General features: G+C 38.5%; 1 protein-coding gene across 1 annotated transcript; it reads left to right on the forward strand.

The window, feature by feature from the left end:
• The first annotated feature begins 976 nt into the window (after positions 1 to 976).
• LOC139704892 (thyroid receptor-interacting protein 11-like) lies at positions 977 to 16,856 on the forward strand. Its single transcript, XM_071609126.1, is given in 13 exon segments — positions 977 to 1,760; positions 1,763 to 2,101; positions 2,203 to 2,730; positions 3,297 to 3,485; positions 3,646 to 4,083; positions 4,188 to 4,798; positions 7,159 to 7,232; positions 13,477 to 14,075; positions 14,163 to 15,137; positions 15,140 to 15,306; positions 15,309 to 15,644; positions 15,647 to 16,591; positions 16,593 to 16,856. Coding segments are annotated over 13 exon segments (6,249 nt in total).
• Positions 16,857 to 19,950: the final 3,094 nt, after the last annotated feature.

Consider the following 19,950-nt stretch of genomic DNA (forward strand, 5'->3'; position numbering starts at 1 on the left):
ATTAAACCCAGGACTACATACCTGGTAGGCAAGTGCTCTACCACTGAGATACACTCCTAACACATTAAAAAAAATTGTTTGGGGGTTGGGGCAAGGGCTCTGTTGTAGAGCTCTCACCTGGCATGCATGAGGCATTGAGCGTGATCCTGAGCACCACATAAAAATAAAATAAAGGTATTCTGTCCATCTATAACCAAATATATATATAAATATTAGTTTTGACACCTTCCTAATGTATCAAGATATGTGAGTTCAACATGGAAGGAAGGTGACAAAGCTGATTTAATACATGAATAAGTTGGATGTAACTTTACTTTTGCTGTAAAGATATTAATTACCAACATAGAATAAGGTAAAGATTATAAGATGTTCCCTAAGTGGAAGACGCCTTAACAAGCAAGGTTATCTTTCTTCCCATTTCTCTATGTCTTTAATTTCATTTTCTTGCCTTATGACATTAGCTAGCAACTCAGCAAGATGTTAAAAAGAAGCAGTAGGAGAGGAGATCCTTGATTGTTCCTGATCTTAGTGGGAAAGTTTCAAGTTTATTATCATTCAGAATGTGGTAGGGGTGATATGGCAGCCAGTGCCCAGGTGGCAGGGGCAGCCTGCCAGCTGGGAAAACTTGCTAACACTGGGCTAGAAGTCACCCAAGCCCGAGGGTGGAAAGTGGAGAGAAGGAGCCCAGGCCCCGTAGGGGTGACTGGGCCACTGGTGGCTAGTCACTGGCACAAGCCCAGGCCAGGCCTCTGCATTTCTAGACAGAAAGCAACAGTAGGCAGGAGCCCCGCCCTGCTCAGAATTCTGAGTGTTTGGGTCATAATTGAACCCCCAACATTCCAGGAGTTTCAGAGCAGAGGTGGATAGAGACGGAGGTGGTTTTCAGAGGTGGATAGAGACAGATGTGGTTTTCAGAGGTGGATAGAGACAGAGGTGGTTTTCAGAGTGGGTCTGGTGGCTCACTGAAATTGGGAAAATGTCATCCTGGTTTAGGGGCCTAGGCTCCAGCTGGGGCCACTCCTTGGGTCAGGTGGGGGACAGCTTGGCTTCCCTCACCAGCCATAAGTCCAACGTCACCGAGGACGAGGTTCTCGATGATTTTGAGGATGTAGAAGCAGGTTTACCTAGTTATTGGAGAAAGAACATTGAAGATACCAAATGGATGATCAGATATGACAATGAAAGACTTAAAAATTATTGTACTGACCTGGAAGAAAGGTATGCAGCATCCGAGCTACAGATCCAACATCAATCTGCAAATTACCGAAATGAACTGGCACAGAAAGAAGTCGAAATCAGGCAACTGAAAGCAAGACAGTTTGACCTAGAGGATGAGTTGTTGCAAGTGAAGTCAGCTGCCCAACCACTGCATTCAGGAGCTGGTGGTGTACCATCAACCACTGCCCTGTCTTCATTCGGTCATGACATCAGTCATGGTTCAGCTTTTCTAGGTGATGGCATGGACTTCCGTGACATCATTTCTGCACAACAAGAAATCAACAGACTGTCAATTGAAGTTTCAAGACTCGAATTCAAAGTTGGCCATTGGAGCGCTATTGCTCAGGCACAGGCAACACCTAATTTGGATCAATGTGAAATCTGCCAACTACAAAATACTATTAAGTGACTTGAACAAAACCGAAATCAAGACCTTGATAATCATCAAGGTGAAATTGCAGTTTTGCAGAATGTACATCAACAGAAACTGGCAGAGATGAGTCGCCGGTATCGAGAGGAACTAAATGACTATGAAGAAAGAATTAAAAACTTGAAAATAAGTTACAACAAGGTGACTTGGGAGTAACAGTAACTGATGAGTCTAAAATCTGTGACTTGCAAAAAACGATTCAGGTTCTACAAACTGAAAAACTAGAGTCTGCCAGGAAGATCGAAGAACTTGAGGATCAACTAAAAGACATAAATGAACAATTATCTTTGGCACAAAATGACACAGAGGTCTTGAAGAGAGAAAAAGAGCAGCTCAGTGTGGAAAAGCAACAAATAATGGAACAGTGTGAAACCTTGAAGCTGGAATGTAGTCAATTGCAGCCTTCTGTGATGGAGCAGAAAGAGGAGGAAATTGGGAATGTGCAGAAAACCAGTGAACAAATAAAAGCCCCGTTGAAGGAAGACACACACAACACTCCAGCAGACAATTCTGATAGTTTTCAAAAAACAAAAGTTAAAAAAGTCTTCGTATAGAAAACGGAAGTGAAAAACACGACCTGTGTAACTATGAAACTGTAAAAGGAGTGAAAGGAATCCAACAACAGGAACTTGAAATTCAACTTGTGAATGAAAAGAGTAGATTTTTAACCAACCAGATTGATCAGCTGTCTGAAGATGAAGTCGGTCAACTCACTCAAGCTATCCTGCAACAAGCTCTTCAGGCTAAAACTTATTCAGGAAAACTTGATATGATTCCACCCCAGCTCTTGGCTGCGTCATCATGTACGTCCCAGTCAGCAGAGGTCAGAGAGCTGAGACAATCACTGCAAGAAAAAGAGGCCACCATTAGGATGCTCCAGGAAAATAACCACAGGTTGTCTGATGCAACTGCTGCTGCCACAGACAGAGAAAACAAAAAATATGAAGAAATGGATTCCGAAATTAAACAGCTAAAGGAAGAACAAGATGTGTTAAAAACTTTACTGAAGGAAAAAGACCTCTTCATCCAAGCCAAAAGTGATCAGTTTCTTTCTTCTGTTATAGTTAAAGCTTCGTCCCAGGGTTTCATAAACTGACTTCCAGACCACTCACGTATAATCGAATCAAGCCTTTATTGAAGCACACCGGTGGTGGCTGACCAGAACATAAAGCTGTTCCCCTGATCAGCCCTGAACAATTGCAAGGGCACTCCTTATAAGCCTGAAAACCGCAAAAGGGATGTTCAGGGGGTCTAGCCAATGCAAGCAAGCCAGGTTACAGAAGCGGGACAGTGCAGTCAAGCGGAGGGAAGCCTAACCAATCACAGTTAGCCCAGTCACCCCAGTTACAGAAACAGAGCCCCATTACCCTAGTTACAGAAACAATGCCCCATTAGGTAGTTCCAGTTCTTAAAGGTTTCAATAGCAAAAGGAAAAGAACATCTTGCCCCAGTCATGACTCTTCTACTTGGCATGGTTGTTTTAAAGGATGAAGTTATAAAACAAAATGGAGTCACATTTGCTCCTACTATCACACTTCAAATGAAAAGCTCACTGACAAAGTGAATGAAAACGAGTTGTTGAGGCAAGCAATAACAAATCTAAAAGAGAGAATATTAAATTTAGAAATGGTAATTTCTCAACTCAAAGGGGAAAATGAAAAAATGATAGAAACATCCCAAGAAAAAGAAATGGAGTATCAAGCATTACAAGCGACGAACATGAAGTTCTCTGTGATCCTGCTAGAACAAGAGTACGAGTGCCAGTCCATGAAGGAGCAAGCTCTTGCCTTTGAGCAGCTGTTACTAGAAAAAGAAGATGGCAAGGCTGGGGACTTCAGTCAGCTTTTAAATCACTTGAATCCATGCAGGAGAAGACCATCCTATTTCAGCAGGAGAGAGACCAAGTCACCTTGTCTGTAAAGCACCAACAGATGGCACACCGGACCTTAGAGCAAGAAGTTCAACTCTTCTTACGTGACAAAGAATTACACTTAAAGGAGGAGGTACAAAGCCTGAGGAGCCATCTTCTAGAATCAGAAGATTCTTACAGCCGGGAAATTGGGGCTGCAGAGAAGAGAGAGAGAGGAACCTGAGAGAGAAAGTCACACTATTGGAGGAAAAGCTGCTCTCCTCTTCTAATGCAAGTCATCAAGCCAGTGTGCAGGTAGAGTCCCTGCAGAAACAGGTGCGTTTCCTCTTCCAAGAGAGGGATGAGAAAGCACTGCAGCTTTCGCTCTACCAGGAACAAGGAAAGCAGTATGCCATGTCACTCACTAACCTGCAAAAGGTTCTAGAGCATTCCCAACAAGAAGAAAAAGCTATGTATTCTGCTGAATTAGAAAAAGAAAGACAACGTACCACCGAAAGGAAGGAAAAGGCAGAAAATCTAGAAAGAGAGGTATCGTTATTACAGGAACGCTTGGATGAAGCCGACCGTGTGTTGGATACAGCAACCAGATTTACACAACAGTTCCATCAAAAGGAAGAATAGATTGAACAAAGTGAGCTCCTATGAGAAATATTGGACGATGCCCAAAAGAAATGGATGAGCTCGGAAAATGGCACAGAAGGAAAAGTGGACAAAGCCCTAATGAGAAACCTGTTCATTGGGCATTTCCAGACACCGAAAAATCAGTGTCCCAAATGTTAAAGTTAATGGGAAGCATCCTGGGCATTCAAAAGGAGGAAATGGAGCAGTTGTTGAATGGAGATGATGGTGGTGTTACTAAGTGGATGATGGGATGGCTTGCAGGAGGATCCCAATATGTCCCCAACACACCTTTGACACCAAATGAGCAACCTGGGCTGAAGAGTTCTTTTTCAGAACTTTTTGTCCAATTTCTGGAAACAGAATCTCATTCATCCATTCCATCACCAAAACTTTCTACTCATGCCATGAAGTGTCTAGACTCCAGAGGAAGGAGAAAGGAACGTGCCAATGTACCAAGAAGTGTGACAGACGCAGCAGAGTTCAGAGCTGGTAACAGAGAGGCTGTGAATCCATTCTTGGCATTGCGTTCTGCGGTTGTGCCACTGATTAGCCTAGATGGACTTGGACCTGGTGGACCTGGGAATCTCCTTTTTAATCCCATCGCAGACTTCATGACCACCTTTTCACCATTGCCAGTGTCGCTGGACAATAGCGCCAGGGTTGTACTAAAGGACCTTTGAAAGCAATTCAATGTGATTCTCAAGCCAGAGATGAGTTAGGACTTTAAAGAATAAATAAATATTTTGTTCTTTTTATGAAGTGGCCTTTTCAAAGAAAAGAAGTGATGTATTTGTAGGGGCAAAGAAAAAAGTTGATACATAGAAGTTCCAGGTATTTTGTCTCCCCCTCCCCATTTTTAGTGTTGTTTGTTTGCTGTAGCACTGTTTTAAAATAAATTTTTCTTTGTTTACCGTAGTCCTCTTTTTCATGTGATATTTTGCTCTGATGCTATCAGGTAATCAACAGCAATAATAACCATAGCTTCAACCCATTTTTTTAGGATTATATTTGTTACATTTAATTATATTAAGATAAAAATGATACATTTATATGTCAGACAGAATAGAAGAAAAATCCAACCCATATGAAACCCACATGAAAAAGATACATACCTCAGAATTTGGGATAGCTAAAAACAAAATATGATGTAGCAAAAAGTTGTAAATTCTTTAGTTTATAAAAGAAATCACTGTATAACTACTAAATGAAAATTACAGTGGGAAGGGCCTGAACATGAAGTTTAGTAGATAAATTCTAAGATTCTTTTAATACAAATACCATGACAGCTATCCATTTTACTTCATTCTATAAAAAAGTCACTTGACATGCATTTCATTTTCTAGATGTTACATATGTCCAGAAGGAAGATGACTTTTGTCAGTCAGACCCAAAGTATAATCACATGCATCCTTTTTAATTTGTAAGAATGTATCATTAAATATCTGACTGTTTACATATTTTGCTGGGCCCTTCAGTAATGCTTATAAACACATTTTTAAAAACATTTGATCAAGAAAAAAAGTGGGGTAGAGAAATAAAACATTACAGAGTTTTGAAAGATGAAAAAGTGAGCAAAGGGTTAGTTAAATCCTTTTTTATTTTGGTAAGTTAAGGTAAAAGATAAATCAAAAGTTTCTAGCTTAAGTCAGGTGATATCAGAGAAGTGAAAAAGCAGATTATGTAGCAAATGCTTCTCTGACACCTGTAATTTCTAAAACCATTAAGAACATTTTTATTAAAATTAATTCAAATGAAATTTAATATAAATTAAATTATTTGAAATAAATCATATAATTTATTATGAATTAATTTCACTAATTTATTTAATAATTTAATTATGAATTTAATTGATTTCATTAATTTAATTCATTTTATTGATTTTATTTATTAATTTAATAAAATTAATGATTTACATTTAAAATTTTATTGATCTTTTTAAAGATTATTTTAAAAATTAATTTTAGTAAATTTTAATAGAAATCAAATTATTTAAAATTCATTATATAATTTAATATGAATTTTAATAAAATTAATTTAATTTTGATAAAATGTTCTCAATGTTTTTCAAAATTGCAGGTGTCAGAGAACTATTTGCTATATAATCTACTTTTTTCTCTTCTTCGATTTCACCTAACTTGAGATGGAAACTTTTGATTCATTTTTTATCTTAATTTACAAAAATAAAAAGTGAAGACAAAATACCTAGTGGCTATATAGATCAGACAAGAAAGTGGGAAGACAGTAGAGTACATAAAACAAACACACATATATATCAAAAAATTAAAATAAAAAATGTTAAAATATCAGAAATTGGTGAATGAATAAAGAAATAGAAAAATAAAAAGAATGTACAACACAACTCAAATATACTATTCAGACATCCCAGTCCTCAAAATCCTAATTCAGGCAATGTACTAGGCTTCACACATGTTGGGGATGTGAGGGCAGGAGACAGGAGAGGGTGAAGGGGAAAAAAATCTTGAAGGAAGACAAAGGGCTTGTTTTGCTTGGTGATTGGTATCTTTCCTGCTTCCCTTCTCATCTGATAGGTGGTGTCCTCTGTTGTTAGCTGGTATTTCCACCCTCAGGATGGTGAAGGTAATTAGAGTGTCACTGTGCCAGGTTAGTGGCTGCTGGAGAGAGGGGGAGTTAGAAACTGGATATGTGGAAGATGGTAATGAAGGTGACCCATGATGGAGGCTCCTGCTTTCAGCAGTGGGGTGTCGGGTTGGGTGGGGGGAGCCAGGAGATGGTGGCGGAAAATGAGTTCTGTGACCAACTCCATGGCTTGCAGTGTCGGCTGACATCAGAGCCTGTGTGAAGTTCCTGGTTGCAGGCAGGCTACTGCACATAGGGGACTGTGTCCACTGCTGCAGAGTCCCAACCAAGATGGTGGTGACTGGGGGAAGCCCACATTGGTAAATGGGGTTCACATGGGCATGATGACCACAGTTTCTACTCATGGGAAGCTGCCAGGTGTTCTCCATGGGAGCGGCATATGTGCTTTCTGCTTGGGTAGGTGGCCAAAAGTTCTTTGAGGGTGCTGCTGCAGCTGCCTATGGTCCCACTTGGGTACCTGGTTGCCCTGCCTGGGTGAGTAGTTGTGACCCTGAGGTTTGGAGCCCTGAACAAGTGCAGAGGGAAGGAATAAGCTTGCAGAGAAGCAGTAGTCTCACTACTTGCATCCCAGGTCACAGGGCAATGCAGAATGCTGCCTCCCTCTGGCCCACCATCTTGGATCCAGAAATAGAAACCTTTGTATAACAAGGTGAAAACAAAACTAGTCCAAAGATGTAAAGAGGTCTGACTCCAACTAGAAAGAAATCTGATTGTCAATTTTGCCATGATTAACTGCATCTTTCTAATGTATTTAGGAGATAGGAAGTTTTGATTATGTGTTAATGGTTAAAACTATTTTTCCAAAAAATTAACAGGTGACACTGATTCACACAGTCTCACCTCTCTTCTTAACTAACATATATTGCCATTCTTCCATACATTGAAAAGGAAGTTCCCATAGCTGTCCATATGAGAAATGTTCAACTGCCTCCTGAGCTCTGCCCAGTTGGCATCATAGATGCTCCTCTAATTAACCCCACCATACACAATTTAAACAGATCAATTTCAAGCAACAAAATAGAGGATGCCATCAGTAGCCTACCAACCCCCCAAAAGCCCAGAATGGGATGGATGCACAGCTGAGTTCTACAAGCTCTATAAATGAGAACTCACACTAATACTTCTCAAACCATTTCATGAAATAGAAAAAGAGGGAATACTTCCAAACACATTCTATGAGGCCAATATCACCCTGATTCCAAAACCAGACAAAGACTCACCAAAGAAAGAAAACTTCAGACCAATGTTTCTAATGAACATAGATGCAAAAATTCTCAATAAAATACTGGCAAATTGAATACAAAATCATATCAAAAAGATAGTGTGCCATGATCAAGTAGGTTTCATCCCAGATATGCAAGTTGGTTCAACATACAGAAATAAATAAATGTAATTTGTCTCATCAATAGGATCAAAGACAAAAATCCTATGATCATCTCAATAGATGCAGAGAAAGCATTTGACAAAATGCATCCCTTTATATTCAAAATACTAGAAAAACTAGAGACATCAGGAACATACCTCAACATTGTAAAGGTTAACTATGCTAAGCCCCATGGCAACATCTTTCTAAATGGAGGAAAAATAGAAAGCATTCCTTCTGAAAACTGGGAAAAGACAGGGATCCCCTCTTTCACCACTTCTATTTAACAGAGTTCTTGAAATTTTAGCCAGAGCAATCAGACAGATGAAAAAAATTAAAGGGATACACATAGGAAAAGAAGAACTCAAATTTTGTGCACAATATGATTCTGTGTCTATAAGACCCAATCCATTCCACCAGAAATGTTCTAGAACTAATAAATGAACTGAGCCAAGAAGCTGGATATCAAATCAACACCCATAAATCAAAGGTATTTCTGTATATCAGTGACAAATCCTCAGAAAAAGAAATGAGGAAAACCACCCCATTTACAACAGCCTCAAAAAAAAAAAATCTTGGGAATCAACTTAATGAAAGATATGAAAGACTTCTACAATGAAAACTGCAGCATGCTAAAGAAAGAAACAAGACCTTAGAAGATGGAAAGAACTCCCAGGTTCTTGAATAGTCAAAATTAATATCCAAATGACCATACTACCAAAAGCACTGTACTGGTTCAATGCATTCCAATCAAAATCCCAATGGCATTCCTCACTGAAATAGAAAAAGCAATCATGAAATTCATCTGGGAAAAATAAGAGACCCAGAATAGTCAAAGCGATCCTTAGCAAGAAGGGTGAAACTGGTGACATCACTATACCAGACCTTAAACTATACTACAGAGCAAAAGTCACAAAAACAGCATGGTATTGACACCAAAATAGACCTGTAGACCAATGGTACAGCATAGAAGACACAGAGACTAACCCACATAATTACAGTTATCTTATATTTGACAAAGCCACCAAAAATGTACATTGGATAAAAGATAGCCTGTTCAGAAAATGGTCCTGGGAAAACTGGAAATCCATATGCAACAAAATTGAATTTAACCCCTATCTCTCACCATGCACAAAACTCAACTCAAAGTCGATCAAGGACCTAGGAGTTAAACCAGAGACACTGTGACTATTAGAAGCAAAAGTAGGCCCAAATTTCCATGATGTCAGATTAGGCCTCAACTTCCTTAATAAGACTCCTATAGCGCAAGAATTGATATCAAGAATCCATAAATGGGATGGACTCAAACTAAAAAGCTTCTTGTCAGCAAAAGGAACAATCAGTGAGGTGAATATACAACCTATTAATTAGGAATAAATTCTTCCCGCATGCATGTCAGATAGAGCACTAATCTGTATAATACATAAATCACTCAAAAACCTTAACATCAAAACTCAAATAGCCCAATCAATAAATGGGCCAAGGACCTGAAGAGATACTTCTCAGAAGAAGATATACAATAAATCAACAAATATATAAAAAATGTGTAACATCTAAAGCAACGAGAGAAAAGCAGTCAGAATGGCAGCCATTAAGAATAGAAACAAAATTAAGTATTGCTGAGGATGTGGGGAAAAAGGTACACTCAGACACTGCTGGTGGGACTGAAAATTGGTAGAGCCAATATGGAAAGCAGTATGGAGATTCCTTGAAAAACTTGGAATGGAACCACCATTTACCCCAGCTAACCATCTCCTCAGTCTATACCCAAAGGACTTGAAATCAGCATACTGTAGTAACACAGCCACATCAATGGTTACAGCAGGTCAATTCACAATAACTAAATTGTGGAACAAACCTACATGCCTTTCACTAGATAAATGGATAAAGAAAATGTGGTAAATGTACACCATGGAATATTGCTCAGCATTTAAAGAGATTAAAATTATGACAGTTGGACTTAATGGATGGAGTCGGAGAATATCATGCTCAGAAAAGAAAGTCAATCTTGAAAAACCAAAGGCCGAATGTTCCCTCTGAGAAGTGGATGCTGATAAATAATGGGGGAGAGGGTGAAAATGAAGGAACTTTCACTGGACAAATGGGAGGGAGAGAAGAGGAGGGGAAATGGTTCTAGGAAAGATGGTGGAATGAGATGGACATCATTACCCTAGGTACAAGTATGGCTGCACATGTGGTGCGACTCTACATCATGTACAACCAGAGAAACAAAGAGTTGTGCTCCATTTGTGTACAATGAATTGAAAAGCTTTCTGCTGTCTTGTATAACTGATTAGAACTAATAAAAAGTAACCTAAAAAGAACGCCTCTCTTCTTTATAAATTGCCCAGTCTGTGGTCTTCCATTGTAGCAATAAAAAACAGAAAGACAGTGCTCCTGAGGGAAGCAGGAATCACGAACTCAGGGTTGAGCACCAGAGCCAGACACACTATCTCCCGTGGAGAGCTCGCTTCCCTCCAGACCCACGAAGAGCACAAACCAAGGAAATTCCTCCTCATGGCTGTTGGAATAGAGGTCACTGGGAGGATCTACTGCTGGTACACTGTCCTCTAGCTAAAGGGTTCTTTACCTCCCATCTTGTTCCTTTCATTCCTTTGTTATTAATAATCATATCTTGCTTTTCAAACCCCAAACCTAGCTCAGAATGTTATTCGAATAGAAGCTGCCATGAAGCTGCAGTATGAAGAAATGCATGACCTGACTCACTAGAGCAGTTGGGTAGAATCGAGGCTCCCCTGTCCAGGCTTCACGTACTCCCTACCAGGGGTCCAGGAAAGGCCCTAGTCTCAGCAAGGATGGGTATGTTTGGAAAAATAAAAAATAACTTGCTGCCTCTAGGTTTCACCTCTGGATGGACCAGCTATATATGCCAGGGCAGTGCCATGCCGCTCCATGCCAGAGCACAAACTACATGCTGCCTGTAACCACAGGATGCACAGGAGAGAGCAGAGAGCATCAGCACTCCACAGGCTTTCCCAAGTTAGCAGGTAAAGCAGACAGCCTGATATTTCAGAGAAAAGAGGAGAAAAGCAACATTTCCTGTATACATCTGCTTTAAAATTATAGCTTAAAAACTATGCTTAAAATAAATAATAAATAAATAAGATTAGGACTTATTTATATAAAAAATTAGAAGTCCCAGTCTCATAAATAAGTTGAAGTCATATAAAGCCTAGTCTTATAAATAAGTCAAGTCTAGTCTTGTAGCAAGTGCATCTCAATGTACAAATAACAAAAGCACATTAGGTTTACAAGGCATACATGTGGAAAAGGAGTCTCTGATCTTCAATATCATTCTCCCCAGCCTAGTAGTAATAAGCCCTTTCCCTGTTAATTGGTGATGGTTTGATTTGGGAATCTGCATGTACATTCTTGCCTTCAGTGTGGTTAAGATGAATAGTATCCAATACACTTCATAATTTATTTAAAAATCTCTATATAATGATTGATACTATCCTTATGAAATCATTCTTTCTTTAAAAAGGTCATCTATTGATTGGGTTATCTGTTTTTTGGTGCTTACCTTTTTGAGTTCTTTATATACCCTAGAGATTAGTGCTCTATCTGATGTGTGAGGGGTAAAAAATTTCTCTCAAGATGTAGGCTCTCTATTCACCTCACAGATTGTTTCTTTTGCTGAGAAGAAACTTTTTAGTTCGAGTCCATCCCATTTATTGATGGACTCAATTAAATTAAAGATGTTAATTTAATTCTTGTGCTTTAGGAGTCTTATTCAGGAAGTTGGGGCCTAATCCCACATGATGAGGATTAGGGCCTCCTTTTTCTTCTATTAGATGCAGAATCTCTGGCTTAAGTCCTAGGTCCTTGATCCACTTTGAGTTGTGTTTAGTGCATGGTGAGAGATAGAGATTTAATTTCATTTTGTTGCATATAGATTTCCAGTTTTCCCAGCACCATTTGTGGAATATTACTCAGCAATAAAAGACAATAAAATCATGGCATTTGCAGGTAAACAGATGGAGTTGGAGAAAATAACGGTAAGTGAAGTTAGCCAATCCCAAAAAACAAATGCTGAATGTTTTCTCTGGTATAAGGTGACTGGCCATAATGAGGTAGAGAGGGGTGCATGGGAGAATAGAGTTCTAGATAGGGTATAGTTGTGGGAGGGGAAGGGAGGAAGGAGGGGGTTAGCAATGACGGTGAAATGTCAATCCATATCCAAAGTACATGTAAGAAGACATGAATTGGTGTGACGAAACTTTGTATACAAGCAGAGATATAAAAATTGTGCTCTATATGTGTAGTAAGAATTCTTACTACACTGATTCCACTGTCATGTATTAAAAAATATAAAATCAATTAAAAAATCATCTTATTTGGTGTCGTGGAATAAACCCAGGACTGCATAGCTAGTAGTCAAGGGCTCTACCACTGAGATATACTCCCAAACCATTAAAAAAAATCAGTTGTGGGGTTGGGCCTAGAGCTCAGTTGTATAGTGCTCACCAGGTAAACCTGAGGCACTGCATTTGATCTTCAAAAATGAATAAAAAGAAAAATGTATTGAGACCACCTAAAACTACAAATATATATCAGTTTTGACACCTTCCTCACATAACAAGTTATGTGATCTCAGCATGTTAGGAAGGGGTCAAAACTGACTTGATACCTGAAGAAGTTAGATGTAACCTAACTTTTGCTATAAAGATATTAATGACCAACATAGAATAAGGTAAATATTATAAGATGTTCCCTAAGTGGAAGACGCCTTAACAAGCAAGGTTATCTTTCTTCCCATTTCTCTATGTCTTTAATTTCATTTTCTTGCCTTATGACATTAGCTAGCAACTCAGCAAGATGTTAAAAAGAAGCAGTAGGAGAGGAGATCCTTGATTGTTCCTGATCTTAGTGGGAAAGTTTCAAGTTTATTATCATTCAGAATGTGGTAGGGGTGATATGGCAGCCAGTGCCCAGGTGGCAGGGGCAGCCTGCCAGCTGGGAAAACTTGCTAACACTGGGCTAGAAGTCACCCAAGCCCGAGGGTGGAAAGTGGAGAGAAGGAGCCCAGGCCCTGTGGGGGTGACTGGGCCACTGGTGGCTAGTCACTGGCACAAGCCCAGGCCAGGCCTCTGCATTTCTAGGCAGAAAGCAACAGTAGGCAGGAGCCCCGCCCTGCACAGAATTCTGAGTGTTTGGGTCATAATTGAACCCCCAACATTCCAGGAGTTTCAGAGCAGAGGTGGATAGAGACGGAGGTGGTTTTCAGAGGTGGATAGAGACAGATGTGGTTTTCAGAGGTGGATAGAGAGAGAGGTGGTTTTCAGAGTGGGTCTGGTGGCTCACTGAAATTGGGAAGATGTCATCCTGGTTTAGGGGCCTAAGCTCCAGCTGGGGCCACTCCTTGGGTCAGGTGGGGGACAGCTTGGCTTCCCTCACCGGCCATAAGTCCAACGTCACCGAGGACGAGGTTCTCGATGATTTTGAGGATGTAGAAGCAGGTTTACCTAGTTATTGGAGAAAGAACATTGATGATTCCAAATGGATGATCATATATGACAATGAAAGACTTAAAAATTATTGTACTGACCTGGAAGAAAGGTATGCAGCATCCGAGCTACAGATCCAACATCAATCTGCAAATTACCGAAATGAACTGGCACAGAAAGAAGTCGAAATCAGGCAACTGAAAGCAAGACAGTTTGTACTAGAGGATGAGATGCTGCAACTGAAGTCAGCTGCCCAACCACTGCATTCAGGAGCTAGTGGTGTACCATCAACCACTGCCCTGTCTTCATTCGGTCATGACATCAGTCATAGTTCAGCTTTTCTAGGTGATGACATGGACTTCAGTGACATCATTTCAGCACAACAAGAAATCAACAGACTGTCAATTGAAGTTTCAAGACTCGAATTTCAAGTTGGCCATTGGAGCGCTATTGCTCAGGCACAGGCAACACCTAATTTGGATCAATGTGAAATCTGCCAACTACAAAATACTATTAAGTGACTTGAACAAAACCGAAATCAAGACCTTGATAATCATCAAGGTGAAATTGCAGTTTTGCAGAATGTACATCAACAGAAACTGGCAGAGATGAGTCGCCGGTATCGAGAGGAACTAAATGACTATGAAGAAAGAATTAAAAAACTTGAAAATAAGTTACAACAAAGTGACTCGGGAGTAACAGTAACTGATGAGTCTAAAATCTGTGACTTGCAAAAAATGATTCAGGTTCTACAAACTGAAAAACTAGAGTCTGCCAGGAAGATCGAAGAACTTGAGGATCAACTAAAAGACATAAATGAACAATTATCTTTGGCACAAAATGACACAGAGGTCTTGAAGAGAGAAAAAGAGCAGCTCAGTGTGGAAAAGCAACAAATAATGGAACAGTGTGAAACCTTGAAGCTGGAATGTAGTCAATTGCACCCTTCTGTGATGGAGCAGAAAGATGAGGAAATTGGGAATTTGCGGAACACCAGTGAACAAATAAAAGCCCCGTTGAAGGAAGACATACACAACACTCCAGCAGACAATTCTGATAGTTTTCAAAAAACAAAAGTTAACAGTTTTCGTATAGAAAACGGAAGTGAAAAACAAGACTTGTGTAACCATGAAACTGTAAAAGGAGTGAAAGGAATCCAACAACAGGAACTTGAAATTCAACTTGTAAATGAAAAGAGTAGATTTTTAACCAACCAAATTGATCAGCTGTCTAAAGATGAAGTCGGTCAACTCACTCAAGCTATCCTGCAACAAGCTCTTCAGGCTAAAACTTATTCAGGAAAACTTGATATGATTCCACCCCAGCTCTTGACTGCGTCATCACATACCTCCCAGTCATCAGAGGTCAGAGAGCTGAGACAATCACTGCAAGAAAAAGAGGCCACCATTAGGATGCTCCAGGAAAATAACCACAGGTTGTCTGATGCAATTGCTGCTGCCACAGACAGAGAAAACAAAGAACATGAAGAAATGGATTCCGAAATTAAACAGCTAAAGGAAGAACAAGATGTGTTAAAAACTTTACTGAAGGAAAAGACCTCTTCATCCAAGCCAAAAGTGATCAGTTTCTTTCTTCCAATGAAAAGCTCACTGACAAAGTGAATGAAAATGAGTTGTTGAGGCAAGCAATAACAAATCTAAAAGAGAGAATATTAAATTTAGAAATGGTAGTTTCTCAACTCAAAGGGGAAAATGAAAAAAAATGATAGAAACATCCCAAGAAATGGAGTATCAAGCATTACAAGAGACGAACATGAAGTTCTCTGTGATCCTGCTAGAACAAGAGTACGAGTACCAGTCCATGAAGAAGCAAGCTCTTGCCTTTGAGCAGCTGTTACTAGAGAAAGAAGATGGCAAGGCTGGGGACTTCAGTCAGCTTTTAAAAGCACTTGAATCCATGCAGGAGAAGACCATCCTATTTCAGCAGGAGAGAGACCAAGTCACCTTGTCTCTAAAGCACCAACAGATGGCAAACCAGACCTTAGAGCAAGAGGTTCAACACTTACGTGACAAAGAATTACACTTAAAGCAGGAGGTAAAGCAGGAGGTATACAAAGCCTGAGGAGCCATCTCCTAGAATCAGAAGATTCTTACAGCCGGGAAATTGGGGCTGCGGAGAAGAGAGAAAGGAACCTGAGAGAGAAAGTCACACTATTGGAGGAAAAGCTGCTCTCCTCTTCTAATGCAAGTCATCAAGCCAGTGTGCAGGTAGAGTCCCTGCAGAAACAGGTGCGTTTCCTCTTCCAAGAGAGGGATGAGAAAGCACTGCAGCTTTCGCTCTACCAGGAACAAGGAAAGCAGTATGCCATGTCACTCACTAACCTGCAAAAGGTTCTAGAGCATTCCCAACAAGAAGAAAAAGCTATGTATTCTGCTGAATTAGAAAAAGAAAGACAATGTACCACCAAAAGGAAGGAAAAGGCAGAAAATCTAGAAAGAGAGGTGTCGTTATTACAGGAATGCTTGGATGAAGCCGACCGTGTGTTGGATACAGCAACCAGACTTACACAACAGTTCCATCAAAAGGAAGAACAGATTGAACAAAGTGAGCTTCCACGAGAAATATTGGACAATGCCCAAAAGAAATGGATGAGCTCGGAAAATGGCACAGAAGGAAAAGTGGACAAAGCCCTACTGAGAAACCTGTTCATTGGGCATTTCCAGACACCGAAAAATCAGCGTCCCAAAGTGTTAAGGTTAATGGGAAGCATCCTGGCCATTCAAAAGGAGAAAATGGAACAGTTGTTCAATGGAGATGATGGTGGTGTTAGTAAGTGGATGATGGGATGACTTGCAGGAGGATCCCAATGTGTCCGCAACACACCTTTGACAACAAATGAGCAACCTGGGCTGAAGAGTTCTTTTTCAGAACTTTTTGTCCAATTTCTGGAAACAGAATCTCATTCATCCATTCCATCACCAAAACTTTCTACTCATGCCATGAAGTGTCTAGACTCCAGAGGAAGGAGAAAGGAACGAACGTGCCAATGTGCCAAGAAGTGTGACAGTCGCAGCAGAGTTCAGAGCTGGTAAATGAGAGGCTGTGAATCCATTCTTGGCACCGCGTCCTGCGGCTGTGCCACTGATTATCCTAGCTGGACTTGGACCTGGTGGACCTGGGAATCTCCTTTTGAATCCCATCTCAGACTTCATGACCACCTTTTCACCATTGCCAGTGTCGCCGGACAATAGCGCCGGGGTTGTACTAAAGGAAAGCAATTCAAAGTGCTTCTCAAGCCAGAGATGAGTTAGCACTTAAAGAAGAAATAAACTTTTTGTTCTTTTTGTAAAGTGGCCCTTTCAAAAAGAAGTGATGTATTTGTAGGGACAAAAAAAAAAGTTGACACATAGAAGTACCAGGTATTTTGTCTCCCCCTCCTCATTTTTAGTGTGTGTTTGTTTGTTTGCTGTAGCACTGTTTTAAAATAAATTTTTCTTTGTTTACCGTAGTCCTCTTTTTTATGTGATATTTTGCTCTGATGCTATCAGGTAATCAACAGCAATAATAACCATAGCTCCAACCCCTTTTTTTAGGATTATATTTGTTACATTTAATTATATTAAGATAAAAATGATACATTTATATAACAGACAGAATAGAAGAAAAATCCAACCCATATGAAACCCATATGAAAAAGATACATACTTCAGAATTTGGGATAGCTAAAAACAAAATATGATGTAGCAAAAAGTTGTAAATTCTTTAGTTTATAAAAGAAAACACTGTATAACTACTAAACGAAAATTACAGTGGGAAGGGCCTGAACATGAAATTTAGTGGATAAACTCTAAGATTCTTTTAATCCAAACACCATGACACCTATCCATTTTACTTCATTCTATAAAAAAGTCACTTGACCTTCATTTCATTTTTTAAATGTTAAATATGTCCAGAAGGAAAATGACTTTTGTCAGTCAGACCCAAAGTATAATCACATGCATCCTTTTTAATTTGTAAGAATGTATCATTAAATACCTGGACTGTTTACATACTTTACTGGGCCCTACAGTAATGCTTATAAACACATTTAAAAAACATTTGATCAAGATAAGAAAGTGAGGAAGAGAAATAAATTAATACAAAGTTTGAAAGATAAAAAAGTTAAGAAAGGAGTAGTTAAAACCTTTTTTATTTTTGTAAATTAAGATAAAAGATAAATCTAAAGTTTCTAGCTTAAGTCAGTTGACATCAGAGAAGTGAAAAAGCAGTTTATGTAGCAAATGCTTCTCTGACACCTGTAATTTCTAAAACCCTTGAGAACATTTTTGTTAAAATTAATTCAAATAAAATTCAATATAAATTAAATTATTTAAAATAAATCATATAATTTAATATGAATTAATTTCATTAATTTAAATTATTAATTTGATTATGAATTTAATTTCATTAATTTATTAATTTAATTTTATGTATTAATTTAATAAAATTTATTTATATTAAATTATGATTCATATTTAATTTTTTAAAATTTCATTAAGATTAGTTTAATAAAATTAATTTAAATAAATTTTAATATAAATCAAATTATTTAATATTCATTATATAATTTAATATGAATTTTAATAAAATTAAATTAATTTTGATAAAATATTCTCAATGGTTTTAGAAATTGCAGGTGTCAGAGAAGTATTTGCTATATACTCTACTTTTTTTCCTTCTTCAATTTCACCTAACAAGCTGAAAAGTTTTGATTTATCTTTTATCTTAATCTACAAAAATAAAAAGTGAAGACAATATACGTAGTGGCCAAATATATGAGCTTTTTCTTTCATTTTTAAATTTTCTCTCAGTTTCAGCTTCTCATTTCTTTATTTGATTTTCAAGCTTCTTTAGGATAGGGACATGTGGTTTATCTTTTAACCTCAAGCAATTTACAAATAGAAAAGGAAGTACTACTTGTGGTTTCTTTAATAGTGCACAAAATGTACCTGAAGCAAATATTAATCTTCTTTAGAAGAATTTGTATCAAAAGTCTGAGAACAAGATTTCCCACACCGGTCCCCTACAACTCTGTGTATGTGGTTCTCTGTGACTTCATCATGCATATAGGTTGATGTGATGACCACCACAACAGCCACCAGACACACTTGCATCCTAAGGATCAGTGAAATCACGTCTTTGCACCAACACCAGCTGTTTAGAACTTAAGAATAAGAGTACTTCTTTAATTTTTTACAGGCCCATTATACAAAAATTCCTGACTTGAAACTTAAGTTTATGAGGATGTACATATTAGTACTTAGAAGTTGTACATTGAAGAGCTTTTTCTTGCAGATTTTGTCAATATAGTTATGCCTTAGAGAAACATTTGTATAGCAAGAAAAGGTGAAAACAAGAGTAGTTCAAACATGTAAAGAGCTCTGGCTCCAACTAGAGTGAAATTTGATTGTCAATTTTGCTGTGATTACTGTATATTTCTAATGTATTTGGAAGACTGGAAGTTTTGATTATGTGTTGATGGATAAAACTTGTTTTTTTTCAAAAAATTAACAGGCGACACTGCTTCACACAGTGTCACCTTTCTTCTTAGCTCACTTATTTAAATTATCATTCTTCCATACATTGTAAAGGAATTTCCCATAACGGTTCATATGAGAAATGTTCAACTGCCTCTGGAGCTCTGCCCGGTTGGTATGATAGATGCTCCTCTACTTAACCCTACTTTAAATGAAAATATCTCAAATTGAAGATGCATGCACCACACCACGTGCCTAGAAGCACAGTGCTCTGCAGTGTGCTGCTTGCTTCCCCTGATGATCCTGTCACTGTTGGGGAGCTGCCACTCACTGCTGCTGCCCCCACCAAGAGGGTGTTGTGCTGTATATTGCTAGTCCGGGACAAAGGAAAATCCAAAATCTAAAGTAGGAATTCTACTGGACATGTCCTACTTTTGAACTAACAAGAAGTTGAAAAATCTTTTTTTAAATAAAAACATTTTTACCTTTTGTTATAATTAAATTAGAGCATTTATCTGTTTTCCAGCTTATTATCTCCTATAAGGATGAAAGAGTTACCCCAATTTCTTTCACATTACACAGGAAATTTGGAGATTTACAGCTCTGTGTATGTGGTTCTCTGCGATTTCCTCATGCATATAGGTTGAAGTGACCACCACCACCAGAGCCACAAGACACACTTGCATTCTAAGAATCTCTAAAATCACTTCATGGCACCAGCTCAAGCTGTTTGCAACTTAAGAATTTAAGTATTTCTTTAATTTTTATAAGCCCATTATAAAATATCCTGACTTGAAGTTTAGTTATATGAGGATGTTCATATTTATACTTTGAAGTTGTACATTGAGGATTTTTTTTGGCAGATTTTATAAATGTGTATGCCT

The sequence above is a fragment of the Marmota flaviventris genome, chromosome 1 (assembly GCF_047511675.1).
Source record: "Marmota flaviventris isolate mMarFla1 chromosome 1, mMarFla1.hap1, whole genome shotgun sequence".
In the NCBI taxonomy this organism is placed as follows: domain Eukaryota; kingdom Metazoa; phylum Chordata; class Mammalia; order Rodentia; family Sciuridae; genus Marmota; species Marmota flaviventris.